Raw genomic sequence first — 24,856 nt, 5'->3', positions numbered from 1 at the left:
CCCTCTTTATGTATGTCCGTCAGATAAACCCAAAACTAAACAAAAATAACTTATAAATCCCCAGAAAACATATGCGACCAGTCCATAAAAAGGTTTGGTAACAATTATACAAGAAAGAACAAAAACAGTAAAGTAAAAAAATTAACTTATTTTTTTGAAACAGTTAACTTCAAAGTATTAAATACCATTAGGAATCAATTAATATTACCACAAAATTACGATTTCCACTACTTCTATAGAAGGGCATTATGACCTGTCCTTATTCATTTTTTAAAGCGGCTAAAAAGAACAACAAAGAACAAACAAAATTTCAATTGAAACTTGCCAGAAAACGCTGTCAAAACCGTCAAGCCAAATTTTGGCACTCAAAATATATTTGATTGCGCCTTCTTCAAACAGCTATAATGTAGTACGTGGCCATTCATTAGTAAGACTAGTAAGACTAAAAAATTCAATTGATTTCTTCAAGAAAGAGGCGTCGAGGCCGTTAAAACGATGATGTATATCTTTCAGAATTTTAATATGTTCAACTGTGCTTTATTCTGAATGCTAATGAGGTGACATGAGAACCGTCAAAAATGTAATAATGTGACAAAATTAGAAAACGTGAAAAACTGGCAAATATCAAAACAAAAAAAATCTGAAATCTTGTGGTATCAAAGCCAGAAAACAATAGTTTCAGGCTTAAAACTGCAACTGAGAATAAATGTTAAATAAGTAGAAAGATGAAGCGGTCGTTTTTTCGCTGACATTAAGCTGGAAGTTGTACAAATTAAGAAAAAAAGTAGAGAAAAAGTTAATTAAGCCATTATTTATTGAAAGGTCAATTATTTTTAAAAAAAGAAACGACCCTAAATTTTCAATTAAAAAACTTAATGCATTAGCTTGGAGCTACTTAACAAGCAAATCGGTTGGACCTATCACTCCTGAGCTTTGAATTGATATGTTCTGTTTTTTATTATTAAAAAAAGTCTTTTTTTAAAAAAAAGACCGACTGATTAAAACCCGATTTTTTTTGGATTGTAACAGTCCTAGAATGGCCAAAAACAAGCCCTAATAATACTTATTGTCCGTTAGGATTAACTGATTTTTCGAATGTTGTAGATATAGATAATTTGTTAGTTGAAAACTCAAAATAAATTCTGCATTTTTGATAATCAACGAGTAAAGTTGGCAAAAAACGGCAAGGTTTTAACTACAGTGCACTCTCAGCGGACTCTGAAGTAGAAATAGCCCCCCTCTGAGTCTACAAAGATTTTTTTAGTGTTGTTTGGGGATGTAATGTCGGCAAATTTAATCAAAGTGGACTAAATTAGCTTATTTCGTTTTTTGATGCTGTTTTTGATGAAAAAGTCTAAATTTTGAAATGTTTATCCAGATTTTTTGACCAAAAAAATTAAATCAAAACAATCAACAATCCTTGTTCGTCTTCAAAAATAAAATCAACGACACTATTCTTAAAAATTATAACAAATTTTAGCAAAATTGACAAAAATTCCGGAAAATGTGAATAAAAACAACGTGAATTCACTCTTCTTTTCTCAGAACTTTAAACCTCGATAACTCTCTGTAGAAATCGAAAATTAAAAAAATCTTTTTAATTCCATATTCTACGCTGGATGAGCTTTCTAATGATACCAGTCTCAACTCTCTACGATGAATATATCGAGCGGCGAAAATTCACGGAACAAAAAAAACCAGTTGAGTATATAGTTCCTCCCCCCTCAAGAGGGTCGGAACAATAAATTGGTATTATGTAACCAGGTTTGACTTCATAATAGAAAAATCTATCAAATTACAACTTCTTATGATGGCTTCTATGAGAAAATGGAGTAATATTTTAATTGAATGATGGTTTTACAATATGAATTTTTCAAAGTAGCAATGAATATATTTGAAAACATGTTCTTGACTTAATCTGTTGTTACAAAAAAGTTGTAAGATTTTAACTTTTTGTCAAACCGGGAAGCGCTGTTTCCTTCTACAAGGATTCAGGATTTTCAACCGTTAATAAAGTGTTATGATCATTTAAATTGAAAAGAGCAGTTTCTTCAGTTATTTTATCACTGTGTGTCTTCTATATTGAAAATTGCGTTGACCAATTAAACAGCAGCCCGGGCTTAGCATATAATGATCATTTTTGCAATTTATAATTACTCTAAAACAAAGTTCGAAGTAGTTATTGTAAATGTGTGTGTCTTAAGCAATGTGGACAATAATGGGGGATCCTTAACTGGCTTTACTTTTGTTATTGCATATTTTGCCAAATCTGGGAGTTTTTAATAAGTCGTGAAAGTTTTCTGTTGGTTCCACAGTAAATTTGGATGTTTTCTTACACAAATTTTATAAAAAAACTATCATTTGTAATCTCGTGTCCTCATTGTTCTATCTTTGAAAATTGAAACCCGTTTAAAGGAAACAAATTATTTGCACTACTCTCTTGAACAAAAAAATCTCGAGTTAAAGAAGCCAAAGAAAAGCCAAACGGACGAAACATGAAAAGAAGCCAAACTTTAGTCATTAATATTTTAGAAACGATAGATGCACATCTATTTGCAACTGCATGTATTGATTTGCAGGTTGGTTTGTCCAGCAATGAAGAGCTAAAAAGCAAAACAACCTCAATAGTTATTTTTAAAAACCGATGGTGGAATGCATCCGAAGATAAATACAATCAAATTTTTATCAGTGCCAATTTTAATTGTCTGAAACTGGTTCATTTTACACTTGCAACATCTATTTATCCTAGATTTTTTAATTAGTTGTCAAGTTTAATATAAAAGATTTAAAGTATCTTTATAATTTAGCTGTATTTTCCCCCGGTTGCTTAATTGTTCCAACCCACCTGTGGGGGGAGGAACTATATACTCAAATGGGTTTTTTTTGTTCAGACAATTTTGGCCGATCGATATATTCATCGTAGAGAAATGTGAGTGGTATCATTAAAAAGCTCGTCCAGCGTAGAATTCGAAACTAAAAAGTTTTTCGAATTTCGTTTTTTTTTCGAGGAGTTATCTGGGATTGAAGTTTTGTGTGAACACGTGATAATTGGCATGATTTTGTTCACTTTTAGTGTAGTTTTTCTTCAAATTAAGATTTTTTAAATAAAAACATATTAGTTCAAAACCACATTTCACGCCAGAAAATGAATCAATTTTGATTTCCTAGCAGACGAAAGGCGATAAAAAGACTTGTTCTGGTCTCATAGGGAAGTTTACTATCAAAAACATTCGAAATATATTTGACAGCTCTTTTTTAGAAAAATTTTCATATTTGTTTGTATTCTTAAGTAACATAGAGACTAGTGACTCTTCATATCGAGGTTTGTTAAAGACAAACTTGATCTACAGTCAAATGAAGCCTAATGAACAAAAAATTTGGTTTCAAGGAATTGCTCGTGATTTTTTTTTGACTTCTACTCTGAGTTTTCGTAATTTTAATTGAAAATTTGATTTTCTTTTTCAGGTTTTACTATACTTTTGCATTCCTGTGGCATTAACTCGTTGACTAAAAGAACAATAGTTTTCGTAATGAGCATTAAGTGGACCTCCCTAGAACTTTGAATGGACAGCTAATGGCTGTTAAGTCTTTGAAAATGATTTTTCGAGAACTTTTTTCAACATTAAACAACCATAAACCTATTTTCGTGATTCGTAAGTCAGTCTCAGCAACGACAGGACTCCTTTTGTTTCTAATTCAACCACAATTATTCTGGTTAGTGGTTTTACCTTCTAACTATTTGTTATACGACTTCAATGCCACAAGATTTCAAAATTTTCTAAAATATCTTTTAGATATTGTTGGTTCGTATTATTGGTTCCTCTTGATCCTGACATTGATATCTGCCATTGGCTTGGAGTAGACGTTCAATGGATCTTGGATGAAGTTTTCAGAGAAAAACATATGGTTTAAATGGTTTCGACACTTTCTTCTCGTACTTATCTAATGATTTTTTGGTCTTGCCTAGATTTATTCTAGTTTTCATAATCATGAGACTTATTGTGTTGTGTTCTTGGCTACCTATGCCTGACAAACATCCTATTCCTCCCATTGAGGTGTAACTGAGCGTATTCATTAACATCCATTGAAAGCTATCGAATTTAATGGCTGTCAAGACTTTGAAAATATTTTTTCGAAAATTTTTTCGAATATTAACCAATCGTAAACTTTTTTCGAGAGGTGTAAGTGTGTCTCAGTAAAGTCAGCAACGTTTCCGTTTTTACTTAAACCAAATTTTATGTAGTTAGCGGTTTTATCTTCCAACTTTTGGCATTATGATTTTGATGCACGAGTTTTCAAAACTTTTAAAAAATTTTGTATATTTTGTTTTGTAATTTTGTTTCCTTTTGGAATCTTTACAAATTATCCTAATATTGACAGTTGTAGTGACGTAGAAAAGATCTTCAATGGATCATACACAAAGTTTTCATTGAAAAGCATATGTTTTAAATGACTTGAACACTTAAATCTACCAGTTTTCTACTTAATTTTTTTTTATTTTGTCTGGATTTGTTGTTGTTTTCATGACTTATTGTAAAATCTTACTGATGGCTAATCAATTACAACCAACCTTGTTGCCTCATCGAGACAGAACATAGCGTATTTATTAGCTTTCGTTGAGAGCTATTGATTTTAATGGCGTTGAAACTAAGTGTTTTCTCAGAAAATTTGCTGATAAAATGTATTTTTTCATATTTGTTGCTGTGTTGGAGTCAAATTTTTAAAAACAAGAACCCACTGCTGTTTAAAAACTCAGCTGAAATTTGAAAAGTTTTTACTGAAAAGTTAAGAAGAGCTTTTTACTGAAAAGTTTTTTTTAAGGCTTCGACATTTTTCTCGCTCAATTTTTGTTTGGAATTTGCTGTTTTTTCCTGATTTATTATTATTTAGGTAGCCGTAAATGCTGACCGGTCACATAAGCTTAAAATTGAGCATTGAATGAGTGGTGTGGCCCGAAGCAGTCGGTTTATAGCAAATAGTCTGAAAGTTTATGATATTATGCAATTTAAAAAGTTTTAAGAATTTTTTCAACTTTTGTTGTTCTTTTTGTCATTTTGTAACATAACAATTTCTCGTTTTTGAAAATTTCAATTGTTTCTTGATGTTATGACGTTACTAATGTTTTGTTTTGTTCGTTGGACAATATGAGTTTTCATAAAAAATTATAGTGGTGTATTTGTTCTTTTTTCTCTTCCTCTAGCACAATCGCGTTATGAAAGATCCCAATGATTTTCAAATGAAGCCAAATTGAACTTAATTATTCATCCAACATAATTTTCAGCTGAATTGTTTTAGATAGAAATTGATTTAAAAATACATAATATTCAGATAATAGCTAAAGATTTTAATGGCTTCAGTACTTTGTATTTTCGCAATATTTGCAATTTGTTGTTAGTAATTTCTGCATCTTTGGTCCATTCCTATGGCTTCGTCTGACAAAAGACAGGTCCTATTGATTTCAATATGAAATTTTAGTAAATTTATCAAGAATTGTTTTGTTAAAAGCTAATGATTTTTAAGACTTTTGAAATCATTTGGTTTAAAAAGGTTGATTGATTTTTGAATTTCGCCTGATTATTTCTTTTCTCTGTCGACTTATTGCCTAGTCTCATTAGGGAACAATCCAATCTGCTGTGTAGTGAGGAGAAAGTAAATTTGTGTAGATAGAGTTTGGTCTGATTGTAATTTGACGTTGTTACTAGGTGCTTTTAAATTTAGATATTAGTTTTCGCCGTGAAATTTTTGCTTTTTGATGTTGTTTTTTTCTCGTACTCTTTTAAATTGCAGACCTCGTCCGTCGTAATGAGGCATGGCATTATTTAATTCAATTATTAGTTTGTTTGTGCAACGATTTTTTTAAAACTCAAACATCTATTTTTGATTATCTCTTTGTCAAAAATGTAAGTCAAAAGACAGTTAAGTCAAAAATGTAGTTGAGAGCGTTTCGGAACATCATGTGCGAACGCACATTAACAAGCCTCCTTGTTTTTCAATTTCTGTCCAAAAAACATCTTTTATTTTCAAACTGAGTGCCTGAATTCATTTTTGAGCATAAAAAGTTTGCTTTCGATTCTGAAGCTTGAAAATCGTTCGTTTTAGTTTCAAGTACTTTAGTTATCTGAACAATCACAAATGTCTTTTGCACCAAAATTTTTATTTGAAAGAGTGAAAAAAATTTTGAGTGCTTGCTCTCACATTCATTTAAAATTCGCGATAGAAACTTAATTTAAATTGAAAACTAAACCGTGCAAAGTTTTTAAAAAATTTCCCTATGAATCGAAGCATTATGGGAACGACGCATTATGTGATTAGACCGAAAGATACTTACAAAAAAAATTCTCTGTAGTTGAGTGCAACAAAAACGTCAAAATAAATGTACTGATATTTGTCCATATCTCTTGAATGTCTCATAGAGTGTCAACGAAGTAATGCTCTGTTGCAAAACGGTTTTAAAAAACATTTTTGGCATAACAAATTCTTGTGTTTTTGCAATGGACAAATATCTGATATGGACAAACACCTAATACTATGTTTTTTGCAAAAATTTTACTACATTGATTTTCTAGACGTTTTATGTAGATCATAATTCTATGTTCCTTTAGTTTGCTAGGTTATTGTGATAGAAAAATCAGATTTTAGCCATTTTTTTATTCTTGATCATTTTTGCTGTCCAATTAAAGTTAATACGATTTGCTATAACATGTAAACTGTCGATTTTTTAGAATAAACCTATGGGATCTAAGTTAGGCAATGAGAAGCGAATTGATCATGTTAAAACTACAAAACCTTGATTTTTTACTAATATCTGCAAAGGTCCGTCTAAAAATGTAACAACATTGACAGTGTCGCAATTATCAAATACAATCAATTGTTCGAACTTAATAATAGTTGAGTCAAAGATGATAGAGCTCGGTTTAAAAGTTTTTGTGAATCTTGATAAGTTAAAAGGTCTGCATCTTAACAAATGTCTATAAGATGTGGATCTTTTCTGTTCGTACCCCCTACTTCGAATTACGTTATGCAAGTAAATCATTATGTAATATGGTTCCTGCTAAAAATCCTAAAATCAAGCGGGTTCGTTCAATCTGTTTTTTTTAAGAATATCCCGCGAGTTCATCATTTTAACAACGCAATAAAAATTTTTATCTTTTTTATGTTTTTCAGAGATTTGACGAAGACCAGTTTCCGTTTGTTGCGACTGTCAGTGGATACGACAGACGTCTGAAAACGAAAAACGACCAACATCCACTGCACGAGAAAGCACGCATTCTACCATGTTAGAAACAATTTATGACAAAAAACAATACGCTAAACGATCTGGATATAAACTGACCATTGTCTGGACATCAAAAAATAAAAATTTTGACTCTGAAGAACAAGATTTTTTGCGAAACGCACAAAAGTCTGGACACGAAAGAACAAAAATCTGAACTAAAGCATTTATGTAAGCGGAAAAATTGCGTGAAAAAAACTCTAGTCATAGGCAAGTTTCGTCGAGGACGGTCTGGGTATAACGATTCTTACCAACTGGGTAGTAATAAAAAAAGAAAAAATGTGTCTGTGGGCAGGAGGAGGAGATTAAAAGTTTCCAAGCTCTTATTACTTAACGGCTCTTTCATATTTGACGTAGTTAGATCGTTTTGGCGCAAGCAGCTAATTTTTCAACTTTTTTATAAGTTTTTTCATCATTACAATAATAAAGAGAGGTCAAGTTTTGTGTGAGCTCAGTTTGAGTTGTTTACACTATTTGGTTGTATTTGAATAACTTACGAATGGTTTTTCTTTTCAACGTGTTCAATTATTCCTATTTTTTAGACGAGTCTACCCTGGTTCGGCTGGGCTGGACCTGTGACTACACAGAAGACCCACTTGTGCACCTATGCGGAGGATATGTCAATGCCAGCTATTTCAAGGTAAACTGAAATTGAGATTGAAGTGCATAAGAGAATGTTACATAAGACAAAGTTTGGTTAAAAAATTACAATTAACAATCACTTTTAGAGCATATAAAAAGTTTAGTCATTAAAATAATTGTAAAAATCATTTCTAAAACCTTGTACTTGTCTATTTATTGGAAAAAGTTCATGTATTTTGCTCATTTCTCTAATTGTTTTCTCCTTAAACTTAATTTTTTCTTTTTGGGATTTCTAATGGCAAGTTGTTCCACTTTCTCGAGAAGTTTCTGACTAATGATCAGTCACTCCATGTAGATTGCCACATATTTATCGGAAAAAACTGAAAAGTTCTGGAATTTTCTCTCATCTCAACTTTTCCCAAAATTTTGAATGATTTTTTTGAATATTTGACCGCTTTCCTGGTAACGCTTATTTAAATAAAAAAAACTTAAAAAGAGAAGTTTTTTTAATGAAAAGCTCTGCAGGTAAAATTTGATCTTTATTTAAAAATCCCTTGCGCTGTCAAACTTTTTACGCCTATGGAAAACCTTTATACCCCAATCTATTTGACTGCATTTTCTCGGAAATGATAAAACTGTTAGAAATTGGAGAAAAATTGCACTGAAAATGAAAAAAGACAGGACAAGTGATTTAAGAAGTACAATTCTTGCTCTTAACGGTATTAGATGTCTCACTAAGTAGATTGATCCAATAGCAGTCGCCATTTTAGTCAACTTTTTGTTTAAATCTATGTCAATTTTCAGTTTATTGTCACTCATTAAGCCAAGATAACGACAAATGACTTTCGGTTTTATGATATTTCAGTTATAAAGAAATTCCTCGGAAAGCAGCTGTCTCTTTTAGCAAAATTAAGTACTTCAATTTATCTCTTTTCAATGTCAACATATTCTGTTTCATATATTTATCAGTTTTATGAAAAAACTGCAGGTTTTTGTATGAAGGCCGTGATTTGTTTGTGAGTAAGATATAATACATACATGATATGCGAATTATAAAACCTCTATGCTTTTTCCGGGAAATCGTTAAAATAAAATTATTCAAAAATTAGGGGCCGAGACTGTTCCTTGAGGGGTTCCATTGTTAATTCCATTGTACAACTCTTGTACAGCTCTTGGAAAAGGGTTCCATTGTACAGCTCTTGAAAAAGTTTTGGTATCTCTGTAAAAAGATATTCCACTATCTTTTTTTCGGTATCAAAAACCAATGATGAAACAAACAACTGAGAAAGAAAATCACTTCCAAACTTCTGTTCTACTGTTTTCAAATCGAAGATTTGATTATTTTTGGTTTAGCAATAATCAAATAAAGTTCCAGTGATTCCATTCGTCTAAGTTGGCTGAAATTTGTTGACAGTGTCTAACTCATTATTAGAAGCGAACTCTCCTAGAGGCCGTTTTTCAATTTGCTGAAAGTAATTTAGATTATAATCTCCGCACAAAATCATGTGGTCTCTCAATGGATATTCTCTTGAGATTTTTGATGTCAATTCATCAAGAAAAACTTTTACCAGGTTTTTGGCAAGAACATAATAAAATGTTTATTAGAAGCTTTTGTTTATATAGTTCACGTATTTCAACCAATAACGATTCGAAAACGTTTCTTTTATTTGAGTTTAACTCGCTCCTGATATTTTGACGTAATTTGCTGAATGAAAAAATGCTTTTGTTTTTAAAAAATCATTGTTTTATCCTGTTTGTCATTTATCCACGTTGCAGCAATTATTAGGAACTTTTTGCTGTATTGTTGCTGTAAAAAAATTGAGACTTCCTCGTGTTTGTTATTAACACTCCGCGTATTAAAATAGACAATTTTAGGATAAAACCGTAAGTTAGCTATTTGATTTTCGTAACTTTCGAATGTTTGAGTTGTCTCAAGATTGGGCCCTGGATTTGTTTTGACATCCCCACATAATGAAATAAGTTCATATATAATTAGTAATTGGTTTAAAAAATTTAGGGACCAAAGCCATTCACATTTATTCCGAATATTGAGCATTTTTCAAAAATCAAATTGCTATAAATCAAATTTGAGTGGCAATTTGCAAGCTATTTTTACTCTTTTTCTCCGGAAAATATTAAGTTGAAAAACTCAAAAAATAACAATTTGGAAATAACAATTTGCTCAAGTAAATTTGGCCGAAAATGTCATCGTTTTGCACGATAGTTTTTGACGAGGGGCGTAGGGTTTTTGGCTAAAACTCGATAATTAGAGCAATATTTTGTAGCCAACGGGCACGATTTATGACCTAAAAATTTGTTAACAATAGGTGAATACCAATGGAAGCTCTTGAAGCCGGTATTTCAAAATCGATTGTGATGCTTTTTTTATGATTCGAGAAGATTATTGGTGAAGTTCTTTTATCTATAATTTTATTGGGGTTTATTTGAAAGCAAATTTTTTGTTTGGTTAAAAACAAAGTGTTCTGAACATAAAGGTGGAGCAGAGCAAATTATTAATTTCTGCTCATTGCTCATTCCGCATATTCAAAAAAGCGATAGAAAACATTTTGCTTTTTATCGATGTAGTATTTTTTGTTGTAGCTTACTGTTTCCTCGAGGCTAAATGATTTGATTAGGCTGATAAATAGGTTCCAAAATCGTTATTAAGAAGCTTTGACACATAGAAAAGAAATTAACTGTTTTATTGATTTTGAGAAACGCTTTTAGCTTTTGTGTAGTTTCAATTGAGTGGTAAGCATAATAATTTTATGCTCTTGCTACAGATTCAATCGTCTTCTGTTAGTTTTAATTAGACAAAAATTTGGAAAACTAACAGAGATTGAGACAGTGTTTGTCTGATTTTCGCATAATTTATTTACTTTTCTTCAAATTTCTTCCAAATTTTGTGGTTTTTTGGTTAATATGTTGACGTTTTTAGATTGCTCTATTTGGTTTAAACCATTAAACTAGATTTAACAGTTTAGTTTCTGACTGTTTAGTTAATAAAAACATTTTTTGGTCACTTTGCAATTATTTTAAGGTTCATGATAATTGCGTTGTAAGGAAATACGATAGTGCGTATCGGTTTCGGACAGATTTTCAGGCATATTGATGGGAAAATAGTTTTAATTCACATCAAATTTTAAAATTTTTTAAAGCCATTTTTTTACTCCTCTTCGCTTTTGTTAGTCGATTGGCTCCAATCCAAATTAAAAAAAGATTTTGAAATTTGGTATTTTTTCCGTCATTGCGTTGCAATGGTCGCGATGAGCTTAATTCAAAATTGTTGTTGTTGTTTTTACTTTGGTTGAACGAATTGATTATTACAGTGGTGTGATCAATCTTCTCCCTCAAAGAAGGATTTGTTACCTCGGTTACCTTGGTCAACATTTTGCATTAAATCTTTTTGACTTTTTTGACTAAATAACCAACCATATTCCTCTTCCATTCTGTTCATTTTTTGGGCAAAACAACTGCTCAGCAGAACAATTTAAGATGAACACTACCAATATTGACAGACTAAATCAAAAATAGAGAAGAGATAATGGGTTTATCTCTTCTTTAGGTGTCATGTTTTAGATGTCATGTATTTGATTTCTTTCTAATTAGTCTCAGTTACAAGGATAAATGATATTTGCTAATTTTACGTTCCCTGTATCATCCCACTATGAAACAGCAGTTTGTGGAGTACCAAAATAGCTAATATTTCAAAAACATACTTTTCTATTTTTTAAAAAAAATTTAAAAAAGGAATTAGCACTAGTTGATAAAATTGGTTTTCAGAAATATTTACAGAAAGAAAACAAGGAGGCTCGGTAATGTGCGTTTCCACATTGAGTTCCGACCCCGCTCATCTACATTTTTCACTTAATTCTCTACCAAATGAGGAAGAGGTAAAAAAAATAACATATCAACATATCGTTCAACAAACTACTAAAAGAATAAAACAATCTACTCTAGATCGTCTATGAGACCTGTGGCTACCATAATACGACTACTAGAAAAGACGGCAATAAAAATCAAAGAGTTACAAATATTAATTAAGACCAAAATTCCTTGTCCATTTTATGAAAACCAATAATAACCAAATCAAAAGGGCATCAGATAAAATTTATACTAAGAAGGTTAACTGGTACTTTTGGGAACAAAAATGAGAGTTTTCTCCAATGCGACTTGGCAACAAGTCGACTAGAAATGAGCAAAAGCGGCAAAAGTTTATTGAAACATTGCTTTTTTTAAAATAAGTGTTAAATTCGAACTCATTAGAAACATTACGCGTCTAATGAAATCGTTGAGAGAGTCTTTTATAACCCAATAGAGAGCCAAAGAGGCCTTTCACTATACAGGATATGTCATACGACTGCAAAAAGAACGACAAACACAGGCAAAATTTGCACGAAAAATTATGCACGAAAACGATGTCCCCCCAATCAATTAAAAATTAAGGTGATCACTAAAAACAATAAAAATCTTCGTTTGCATTTTTTGCAGGTTACAACATTTGTAAGTCAAAAGGCGCTCATTATTGTGATATTGTGAAAAGAAAACAAAAACCTACAAAAAAGGGGCAATTTTTTAAAAATCACGAAAACTGGTTTTTTGAAAACTGGTTGTTCCAAGAATAAAGATCATTTGAGGAAAATAAAACCGTTATGAAGAGCAAATTGTATTTCAAAAAATAAATGATCTGAATTGTATATAGAGAAGCTTAGCTACATTTTAAGAGAAATAAAATTGGCAGATCTCAAAAATCTATCTCTTTTTTATTAAAAACAATTATTTTCAAAATCCATAGCCAACAAAAGCTTTTGACTAAAAGAGTAGACAGTTTCTTTTGCAACTACTCGGAAATTTAATTGCAACTGTTAATAATGAGACTAAGACTATAAAAAACATTAAATACAAGCTGAGCTAATAAGTTTCAAAAACAACTTTACGAAACCACAGTTTTGAATCCATTAAATTTATAAGATATTAACCGCGAGAATATAACATCTTTATTTGTGTCTCTTTTGATCATCATAACATCTTTTTGTAAAAACGGCTATCACAAAATGACAACAATAAGAACCACAAAAACTGAAAAGTATCTAAACTCCACGAAACCCTTCTGAAACAAGTTGTCTAAGCCCTGAAGACATCATTTAAAAAGTTTAAACTTTAGAAAAATTTTTGATTGATTCAACAAAACATTAATAAGAGCTCTAAATAATGAAGCTAATTTACGAAAATCATACAATTTTGTAAAATACGAAAAAAAACCTAAACCAGAACAAAAATGTTTAAGTTGAAGAATACTTTTACTCTTTTTTTTTTAGAAAATTAATTCGAAAGTCAAAACAGCCATTCGTTATTTACTGATATCAGTTATTTAAGTTCAACTGCTTTTCTGAGACCTTCAATTGCTTATAGTTGGCCACGGAGCCCTTTAAGTACACATTATTTGGCATATGACAACAAATATTAATAACAAATAAAGGGCAAAAATAAAAAACTCTACCAATTTCTGCAAGAGAACGGTGTCGCAGCCCCTCAAACCATAGGTTATAAAAACAAAAATTATGTTCAGTTTCAAATGTTGTAAAAAATTTTTTAATTTAGATTGTTAAATAATGTGACAAATTACAAAAAAAGGAACAAAAACAACAGCAAAAATGGGCAATTATGCGCAAAAATCAGAAAAATATGTATAAAAAAAAGTAGTACTAAAAGCAAGAAAACCTTCGGTTAAGACAATCGACCACTAATTTCGTTTTTATTCTATAAGGAGGAAGGGTTGACGTGTAACAACTGAGAATAAGCAAAATGTTGACTAAAATAATATAAAAAATTGACAATTTCAAAAAATCACAGAAATTTCTTAAAAACAAATACATTTTATAGCATAAGAGACATTGGAAAACAACCGAATGAATGGAAAATATTCGCATTTACCTCATGAGGAAGAAATTTAGATCTTTGAGTTGTCAAATTCAAAAATCAGACTGCCAAAATGATAACAATTGAAGGCAAAAGACAAGAATTCAGTTAAATTTTACTAAAACTCTTCCTCAAAGCCATAAAAACCCTTTGGTTCTCTGAAAACAAACTATATCTATATTCGGCTTAAACTTTACGTAATTTGGAGCTGTCATTAATGGAGCCGTGAACAAAAAATATTGTCAGTAATTAACGTTAAAAGAACAAAAGCAAAGTTTTTTGAAAAAAGGCAGCATCAAAATAAAAACCAAAAAGTCTCTGATTCTAAGAGTCCATGATATTATCGAACCTCTCCCTGATTTTTTCGCGCGCACTGCAAACTGACCAAGTGTTCCAATTTTTTGCGAATTAGACCAATTGTTGAGTGGAATTCTTCAAATATTGAAAAAAAAATACATCTTGTATAATTATCGAGTTAAATCTGCAAAAAACGGCAAATTTTCAATTCCAGAAGACTTTAATACGGCTCCTAATTGCAACTAGCGCTCTTTTTGAGAATAGGGAGTATGTGTTGAGGTTTCTAGGTCACTAAGTCCGGCAAACTTTAACAAAGTGGACCAAAAAAGCAATTTTTGTGCCATTTTTGATGAAAAAAGTTTGAATTTTGAAAAATTTATCAAAAATTTTAGCCAAAAAAAAAACTTCAATCAAAAATTCAGCAATGATCTTTTATCTCTGACGGTAACAATAACACTCTGCCGTTAAAAAGTTTAAATTATTTTGAATTATATTAGCTATATTTTGCCAAATTTTAGCAAAATTTACTGAAAATGTGAACAAAAACGTTCGAATGTTCACAAAACTTTAAACCTCGATAACTCCCTGTAAAACACGAAAATCGAAAAAATCTTTTTAATTCCGTATTCTACGCCGGACGGGCTTTTTAATGATACCACTCACAATTCTTTATCGGTCGGCCAAAATTGACTGAACAAAAAAAAACCCAGTTGAGTATATAGTTCCTCGCTCCCCACTAAAGGGGGGTCGAAACAATTAATAGAGAAATTCGCGAAATCAGTTTTGGGCTAATTTAACTTAGAGTTACTGTTCTTGACAAGAGCCCCGAGTTACGTTTTGAGGAGTATTTATTAAGTACCTAAAACGAGTAAATTAAGTACAAAGAAATTAAAAATTGAACTTACGCAATTATGCAAAGCATGTAAGAAAGTAAGATTGTGAGACATTCAGCGCATTTCGTACACAATTTCCATACAATCTGCAAATTTCGTACAAAAAGTATCCGCGCACATCCAGACACTGGGTATAATGATATATTTTCATTTTGTTTTTCAGGGAGCTTTCAATCGTAACAAAGTGAAGTACGTCTCGACTGCTCACCCTAAAAACTGGGATGGAGTGGAAGACTTCTGGAGACTAATCTGGGACACGCGAGTGCCAGTTGTAGTCATGCTAGAGGGATATACAAATAGTGGCAATGTACGCATCCAGTATGACTAACTTTTCATACGCATCCAGCTATTAACTGCCCGGACCATAGTAACATCAAAAATCAACGCTGAATCATAGTATTTCTCAGTCTGTTTCTTACTATGAACACATTAAGATCATGTCATCTTTACACTGTTCAGACAAAAATCATAGTAAAAAACCGGCTAACTGAAAACACTCGGAACAGACCAAAATCTTCTTCTTCGTAAAATCTTCTTCTTCGTTTATAATGCACAGTCAAAAAAAATTCTGTGAATGTTCTGGACAGCCCAATTCCAGCATGCGAAAAAACCCTCGTTGCTAATAGATTAAATACCAGGAGACAATTGTTTCTCTATCTTTAAATAAAGAATATGTTTATGAATTTTTAAACTTTCTTATAGTTATTATTAACTGTCAGTTTGTCAGTTTGTCACAATTTCTCGAAATAGTTTCAGCAGTTTTCAGCATTTTCACAGTTCTCTCGAAATACAAGCCCAGCCGCTTGCTAAATTTACTCTCGAAATACAAGCCCAGCCGCTTGCTAAATTTACTCTTGAAATACAAGCCTAGCAGCTTGTTAAGTTTACCTTTTCTGAATTCTGAAAATAACTTGAGTCATAGACAGCCTCCTGAAATTTCCCGCGTTGTCACTTGGATGTCATCCACAGACTTTGTTGGCTGTGAAATGTCCTGTAAACACTGCCAGTTAGCCAAACAACATCCAGGTTCAAATTTGACTAACTGGAAGTTGGTTGCGCAGCGAGTAGTCTAGTTGTGTCATTTCACACCCAGCAGACCATTTGGACTATAGATCTAGCAAATTCAGGAGTTTTCAGGAGACTGTCATTGACACCAGTAATAACGACAAAAATTATTTCGGGGTGCAGATTATAGTCCGTTGAATACAAAAGTGGGGGGGTGTTGGCGGGGGAGACAGAAAAAATACCCGTAAAGAGTTGATGATGTAAGTATATTGCCATACCCAAGCGAGATATTTTGTGATTGAATTGGTGGATCTATTCTATCCCCCCTGCTTAGTTGACTTGTAACTTTTACATAGTGACGTGCTATATAACAACACATTAGGGGGCGGGGGGGGGCAGAATTTATCCGAATCGCCAACGCCATGAACGATGGAACCTGAGATCAAACTATTAAAACCTAACTCGAAATCAAATTAACTGGGCAATTGTGATAAAGCTTATAAGGGGGGTCCAAACGGAAAGTCGATACGTCCGCAACGCCGAATGATCGCATAAAATTCCACCTGTTGTCATTGAGATTGCAGGCTAAATATATCTCACTATAACTACCGGTTAAAACAGTCAACAAAGCTAATGTTGTCTTCCGGGACCCTTGTGCAATAGTAAATTCGCACTGAAACTTTGTATTCCCATCGTATATTGTCGGCCCAGAACTGTATCTGTTTTCTAAAACAAGACTTTCATACAAAATTTCATTACAATCTGAAACTGAAATAAAAACCATAAAAATCTTCAATTTTGGGCAAAATTTGTCAGGTTCTAAGCACTCGGCATGTATTTTCTGGCATCGGCGGGTTTTTACTGGTTTTGACAGATATTTTTTCTAATCTCAATACGTTTCTTACAACGTGTTAAGATTGTAAGTCATCGTCGTGCTCAAAACGTGCATCGCTCAAAATTTAAAAATTTTTCTGAAATTTTCACAATTTATCATGATTTTGCTATGAACATCATGGGGATCAAAACCAAGAATGCTCAGTCTATTTTCAGAAAAAAAGTATCTATACGATTAGACTGCACATAATGAGGTAGCAACATACTCTTAGGATACATTGATACAGTACTGGGCCGACGATATACAATTGGAATACACTGTTTCAGCACTGATTTACTATGTTACCAGGGTCCGGGTGATTAAAACTTGAACTATCATTACAAGCGTCTACAGGTACAAATCAAATAAGGTACAAATCTTGGGTCTTTCCCATTATAGCCACACCCCCACGAAAATATAGCCCCAAATTATGGTATATTTAAGCTGACCACTAAGCTGGGGGGCTATAATGGGAAAGACCCCAAATCTTCTATAACTGCCAGAAAGGTACACAGAAAACTTTCTGGGAAAATTTAGAAAGAGCCCAGTTCTTTTTTCTGGCCAGTTGACCTGGAGCGAAATTGCGATGTTTCAGTGATATGGTACAATTATTGAGATGCAGTGACGCCGAAGTCGATTATTTTTGTTATCTTGGAATTTAAGTTTCCATATTTTTTTAAAATTCACTTCATCTTCTATGAAAGTCGTCAACCTTATGCTTTTCAATGATTCTTTTGGTTGGCTCTTTTGGTAAATGCATAAACTCGAGATAAATGGTATTTTTTCTTCGTCAGTTGGTTGTTTTTGAAAGAAAAACATCAATTGAAAATATATTACTCTGTTTATGTAGCTATGGCAACAATTTTCTTGTTACTGCCAGATATGTTGGAGCTCCTCTTGGTGCGTTTTTATTTCGTCGTCAGGAGTTTTGTTTGAATCTTAAAGCATCGCACTTATTTTAAACCTGCCTTTTATTCATTCATTATCAATTAAGTTGTGTGCATGACGCCTTGTTACACTCTTATACAAGCCAGTTTTTTATGGATTCGCATGATTTTTTTTGGTAAAGCATGACTTACCTCACTCTCACCACATTGAAACCTATGCGGAAGAAACGTGGTGCTCAGGTAAAAATAACCACAGTCAAATCTTTTTGTGTGTTTTTAGAGGTTCTCGAAACACTCGTTACACCAAAACTCTAATTTTCATTTAGCTTTTTTAGAAAAAATTACTCATTTCTAGTTTCCGAGACGTGAATATAATTTCCATTGCTAATAATTTCTACCGGCTTTAATATGCAAACTTTGACCCCACTAGGTTAACCCCCTCACTCCCCCCGCCATATTCATCCACCAAGCACCCCTCCAGTCCAGCCCACCCTCCTCCAGTCACTGGTTTGGACGCCTTTCGTCCAGGCTTCTCAAACCTAGCCACCATCGCTTGACCCCCCCCCCCCCCCCCCACCCCGCAACCACCACCACTAACTGCACATCCCAAACCACCACTCCACTCATCCTCAATGCTAGCAATTACCTCACTCTACAAAAAGACTTTCTACTTTCAAAAATGCGTTTTTTTTTAAAAAAAAAATTAATTTATTGCTTTAAAACAAATTTGTAGCAATTGCTATAACTCTTTTGTTTTTTTCAATGATAATTTATTAGTGAAACATTTTTTCTAAACTCAAAAACGGCATGAACAGGTACTCCCCGGAGGACACTTAGTCATAGAACACCTTTATGGAACTCTGCTCTGTAAGTACAATTTACCAAAACTTCAGACATGACTTAAAATCATTGATTGATAGAGAGTTTTTGGCGGGTTTGTACTCCACCTCTATGCTTCCTCCATTACACCACAAATAGCTGGAGCCCTGACCTATTTTCTAGTGATCCCGCTGGCTTGATACCATCCCCACCCCTTATGTACCTGCTCCCAATCTGACCCACCTTTCTTGCTTCAACCTACTCACCCTAATGCAACCCCTAAAGCTAGCCTCTCTAAACCCAAGCTAGATACTACCAAAACTAACCGTTCAACGATTAGTTGAGAGCTTTTTCTTCTTCGTCAGTTGGTTGTTTTTGAAGGAGAAAAGAACAAATAAAATTGTATTACTCGAATTGAATGTTCCGTGAGGCCGTTTACATAATAAAACAAGCAACTCAGGATATAAAAGAAAAAAGTAAAATTTATTTTGTTTTCTTTTTAATTGCTCTCAAACGAATTTTGTAGCAATTATGTTAGTCCTGTGGTCTTTTGACTGATTTTTTCGACTGGCCCTATTGTAGTTGTCCCCAATTGATCGAAACAGGATAAACAACTAACGCCCGGAGGGTATTAAAGTCTCTTAGAGCTCTACCCCCCCCCCCCCCCACCCACACCCCATTCATCCGCCCACAGCACGCCCCCAGTCCAACCCAACCTCCTCCAGCCGGTGGTTTGGACCCGTTTCGTACAGTCTTCCCGACACTAGCCCTCCATCGTTTGACCCCCCCCCCCCCCCGCCCACCACCACCACCACCACCACCAACTGCGCGTCCTTCCACCACCATTCCTTTCATCCTCCTTGCTATCATCTCACCCAAGCTCGATACTACCAAAGCAAACCGCTCGCCGATCATTTGAGAGCAGTTCGACCGTCCTTCTTTTTCATATTTTTATTGCAAGTTTACGAAGCTACATCAGCTTTTGTCTGGCAATCTGCCAGTTTTTGCTCGGCCTTCTGTCTTTCTGTTTTTTGAAATGTTCGTCCTTTTTATTGTTTTTTTTTGGAGATTGTTGTTTTACGAAGCTCTCGCAACTATTTTCTTGTAACTTTCAGCTATGTTGGAGCATCCATTGGTGTATCTTGCAAAATCACACTTATTCTAATTCTGCTTTTTGTTCCTTCATTGTCGAGTAAGTTGTGTGCATGACGCCTTGTTCCACTCTTATACAAGCGAGTTCTTTATGCGCTCGCACGATTTCTTTTTGGTAAAGTATGACTTACCTCACTCTCAAAGCCTTGAACGCTACATGTGAAGGAACGTGGCGCACAGGTAAAAATAAGCACAAGCAATTTCTTTTTGTTTGTGTTCAGAGGTTTTTGAAAAACGAAAAACTCGTTACACCAAAACTTTTACTTCAATTCATTTTTTTTTTGGAAAAGACGACTCAATTCTCGTTTCCGAGACGTAAGTTTAGTTTCCATTGCTAATAGTTGCCTCCTGCTAATGTAAAATGGCGGGCAAGGAATGTTGTTAGCTGCCGGTTGACACAAATTTTCAAAAAAAATCAAATTTTAGGAAAAATTAAATTCGGTGTGCGAATTTTTTTTCGAAAATTTTTAAAAGCTCCAAAAAAACATAAAAGCTACTTCCCTGGATTTTTTACCACCAGTGCAATGCGCTTTTTCCTACGCAGCATTCAATCAGTTTGTCAATTTCGCATATCAAGCAAGCCGGGTCGAGGAAAAATCGGAAAATATGAAAGATAAGCGGTGAAAGTTTGTTCACCGCAAATTTTTGTCTATAATTTTGCGGTGAGATGCGGTAAAATAAGAAAAATCAGGCAATGACTGCGGTGAAAAAAAAGTTTTTGCCTGTTAGCGGTGAAATTACATAATTCCAATGCTTTACAAGGGTGCCCAAATTATGTGAGATAGGCAGTGAATGCGTTGAAATTACACAATTTTATCACTTAACTTAGTAGTGACATTACATAAATTCACCGCTTAGAAAAAACTGTCAGAAAGATCTAAGACTAGGGGGTAGTATTAGGGTGTGAAACGATGTAAGATAAAGGGGGTAATGTGGAGTAAGGGAGCAGTTGTTAGATTTTAACCCCACCCCCCTCTAAAATTACCAAATAATTTTACATCTCTTGGACACTTTTTTTTGTAAGCGGTGAATTTATGTAATTTCATCACTAGAATTAGCGATGAACTTACAGAAATTTATCACATTTCATAGCTAAAATATGTAAAAATTAACAATTTGGGGGGGTTGAAATTTAACAATTGCTTCCTTACTCCACATTACCCACTTATCTTACATCGTAAGTTAAGTGGTGAATTTGTGTAATTTCAAAGCATTCACTGCTTATCTCACAAAATTTGGGCACCTTTTTTAAGCGGTGAAATTATGTAATTTCACCGCAATCAACCAAAAATTTTTTTCACCGCATTCACCGCCTAATTTTTGTTATTTCATCGCATTCACCGCTTATCTTACAAAGCTTTCCACTTTCGCCGCTTATCTTGCATATTTTTCCGTTGAGTGACAGTGACCCTCGGCCCGGGAAGGTATTATCCCAATTTTTGCTAAACATTTTTGTTATTACCCGCCTTCATCTACTCAGAACACCCCAGAGCATATAGCACCACAGAGACTTAGTAGACTAGAAGACTAAATATAGCACGCCTCTTTCACAGAGTAGAGCATCAGATTAGTGGGGCTAGAAACTAGAACGTGAAGATACCCCACTTTATAAAATGAGTGCCTTTTATTATGGGCTAATAGTTGCCTCCTGCTAATGTAAAATGGCGGGCAAGGAATGTTGGTAGCTGCCGGTTGACACAAATTTGCAAAAAATCAAAATTTATGAAAAACTAAGATCCTAGAATTGAAATTCAGAGTATCGGTGCGAATTTTTTTCGAAAATTTTTAAAAGCTCCAAAAAAACATAAAAGTTACTTCCCTGAACTTTTTTTCACCTGTGCAATGAGGTTTATCCTACACAACATTCAATCAGTTTATCAGTTTCGCATATCAAAAAAGCCCGGTCGAGGAGAAATCGGAAAATATGAAAGATAAGCGGTAAAAGTTTGTTCACTGCAAAATTTGTACATAATTTTGAGGTGAGATGCGGTAAATAAGAGAAATCAGGCGGTGAATGCGGTGAAAAAAAAGTTTTTACCTGTTAGCGGTGATATTACATAATTCCAATGCCTAAAATAGATGCCCAAATTATGTGAGATAGGCAGTGAATGCGTTAAAAACACACAATTTTACCACTTAACTTAGTAGTGATATTACATAAATCCACCGCTTATAAAAAAGTGTCAGAAAGATCTAAGACTAGGGGGTAGTTTTAGGGGGTAAAACGATGTAAGATAAAGGGGGTAATGTGGAGTAAGGGAGCAGTTGTTAGATTTTAACCCCACCCCCCTCTAAAATTACCCACTAATTTTACATCTCTTTACAGTTTTTTTCTAAGCGGTGAATTTATGTAATTTCACCACTAGAATAAGCGATGAACTTACAGAAATTCATCACATTTCATAGCTAAAATATGTAAAAATTAACAATTTGGGGGGGGGGGTGGTTGAAAATTAACAATTGCTTCCTTACTCCACATTACCCACTTATCTTACATCGTAAGTTAAGTGGTGAATTTGTGTAATTTCAAAGCATTCACTGCTTATCTCACAAAATTTGGGCACTTTTTTTTAAGCGGTGGAATTATGTAACTTCACCGCGATCAACCAGTAATATTTTTCACCGCATTCACCGCCTAATTTCTGTTATTTCATCGCATTCACCGCTTATCTTACAAAGCTTTTCGCTTTCGCCGCTTATCTTGCATATTTTTCCGTTGAGTGACAGTGACCCTCGGCCCGGGAAGGTATTATCCCAGTTGTTTGCTGAAAATTTTTGTTAATACCGGCCTTCATCTTCTCAGCCGGATGTTTCTGCAAAGAGCATATATCACCACAGATTTAGTAGACTACTAGACTAGATATAGCACGCCTCTTTCACAGTGTACAGCATCAGATTAGTGGGGCTAGAAACTAGAACCTGAAGAGACCCCACTTTATAAAATGAGTGCCTATAATTATGGGTCTTTTCCTTTTTAGCTCCCACCCACGAAATTATACCCCCTTATAATATTTTTACGATATTTTGGAGAGGGGTCTATAGGTTATATGAAGGCTAAGCTCTGGGGGTGTCGGGGCGGCTTTGACGTGTTGAAACCCCCCTTGGGGGGGGGGGGGGCGGGCTATAAGGAAAAATAGCCTAAATCTGCTCACAGGTGATGTGTGCGGCCTACCTTCCAAAGAATGACACGATGCCTCTTTATGTACATCAGTTCACTCTCATGCAAAAGGGAGCAGTGGAACAGTCCAAGTCATTCCAGGACAAAAGAACCATCACCATTCTCAACAGACAGGTATCTCAACGAAAAGTGATGCCTCCCGGCCTCACCTCAACTACCCCACCCTCTCCTTCTACCTTATATGGAACCAAAAATTGTTTTCAACACCATGTGTGATCTATAGAATGCTTATGTTGAAAGGCTTATGGTTTAGTATAACCCGGGTTGAAGTTTCTTTGATTTCATACAAGGATCATATATGATTTCATACTGTCCATACTTGATTTCTTAGTACGATCCTTGTATGAAACCAAAGAAATCATATATGATCCTTGTATGATTACCAAGAAATCATATATGATCCTAGTACGAATACCAAGAATCATACATCTATTTTTTGAAAATCTGAAACCATTTATGTTTTTTTTTTGTTTTTATTCGGTAGGCATCACCTATATGATACCCCGGCATCACATTGTGATCCGCCAAAAGGCCCTAACGTACAATATCAATTGCAAGTTGAGCACAAAATAAATTCGCACTATATAATACAATTTATGTACAACCAGAGGTGAAAGAAGCTATATACACAGTTATATACACAGTAAGAGAAGTTTTAGTTTAAAAAATTGAGTTTGAGAAGTTCCGATTAAGATTTAAAGTTCTATATAACTGTAGTAGAAGACTTCCTCTGCCTCGGATGCACTCAGCCATTTCAAGTACCATGGAGGACTTCTGCTGGCTGAACTTGACGTATACAAACGCTATTGGATCGTTTTCTTGGCTAGCCTCGTGGAAATTGTTTAAAATGAGTGTGATATTTTCTTCAGGTAAGTATGATAAATTACAACAAAAAAATAAATTAAAATTGAATGGGAAAGCTTTAAATGCTCGATGGGCGTGGGTGGGATTCGAACCCACGCGTATTGATGTTCTGTTTCTTCGAGGTGATAGTTCACTGCACTAAGTTGACTTATTTTTCTGCAAGATTTTCGTTTCAAAGCTTTGTTCTTTCAATGTTTAAGTCGTTGCAAGTTTAAAACGGAGATCAACAAACTGACTTGAACGGTTTCGAACCGAAGCTCCCAGTTGTGCTGTTTTTTTTAGCGGTCCGCGCTAAGTATCATGTATGATGTTAAAAAAAATTCAGCTTTCATTCAAATATGTTGCTGTCCGCTCGATTCAATTATAGATAGGGCTTAGATTGGTGTCCCTGATTTCAAATAGTCCTGCTTCGTTGTCGAGAAAGAAAAGATTGAGGAGGAAAAAAAAGAACGATTATGATTAATGAAGAGAGGGAGAAACAGAATAAACAAAAGCGTTGTTTCTGACTGGAAAAACGCATTAACATAAAAGTGACAGAAATAAGAAATTGATCAATAAAAGTGCTACGCCAACCTAAACCATAAAACCACTGAAACCAAACCACGCGCAGCACAATAGTTAATGTTTTTGTTTAATCTCAAAGACGTTTTCCTTTTAAATCAGTGGAGTGTTGAGTGAAAAAGTAAAATAGTTTTCAATAAAGTAGTAATGAGAGACTTCGAAAGAAGGCGTAAGTGTTGGTCAGTAACTAAGCATAGAGATATTGATGACAGCTGTGATCTGTTCAGCCCCGAATTGAATAGGCGAGCGGCTGGCCAAACAGATGAAGACAATTGAATGAGATGGTCAGAGAATGGCAAAGACTGAGTTGTATTTGGCCCCGAATTGACTAAGCGAGCGGCTGGCCGAATACATTTAACACGTCTCAAGGTTCTGTTGTTTTTCATATTGTTAATATAGCGGGAAAAAATTAATTATAATAAGGAAAGTTGGAGGCAACTGAGCTGGATTCGAACCCGGGTCGGAGAAAAGAAATGTTCATTCTTTCGTTGATAATCCACGCGCTGTTGGTAACTGCGCCACTTTCCTCTTTTTCGAGACGTTAAAATTTTG

At 34.1% G+C, this 24,856-nt stretch overlaps 1 protein-coding gene across 1 annotated transcript in view; it reads left to right on the top strand.

Moving 5' to 3' along the window:
- The window catches only part of LOC142344541 (uncharacterized), a 55,090-nt gene that overhangs the window by 3,891 nt on the left and 26,343 nt on the right, over positions 1-24,856 (top strand). The window contains exons 4-7 of the mRNA XM_075396301.1: positions 7,165-7,276; positions 7,816-7,913; positions 15,128-15,271; positions 22,856-22,993. Coding sequence (XP_075252416.1) covers positions 7,165-7,276; positions 7,816-7,913; positions 15,128-15,271; positions 22,856-22,993 — 492 coding nt within the window. The remainder of the gene's footprint in view (positions 1-7,164; positions 7,277-7,815; positions 7,914-15,127; positions 15,272-22,855; positions 22,994-24,856) is intronic.

Source organism: Convolutriloba macropyga, chromosome 1 (assembly GCF_964194025.1).
Source record: "Convolutriloba macropyga chromosome 1, txConMacr16.3, whole genome shotgun sequence".
In the NCBI taxonomy this organism is placed as follows: Eukaryota; Metazoa; Xenacoelomorpha; order Acoela; family Convolutidae; genus Convolutriloba; species Convolutriloba macropyga.
Note: the sequence above shows the minus strand (reverse complement) of the source record. Positions and strands in the feature narration are given on the sequence as shown.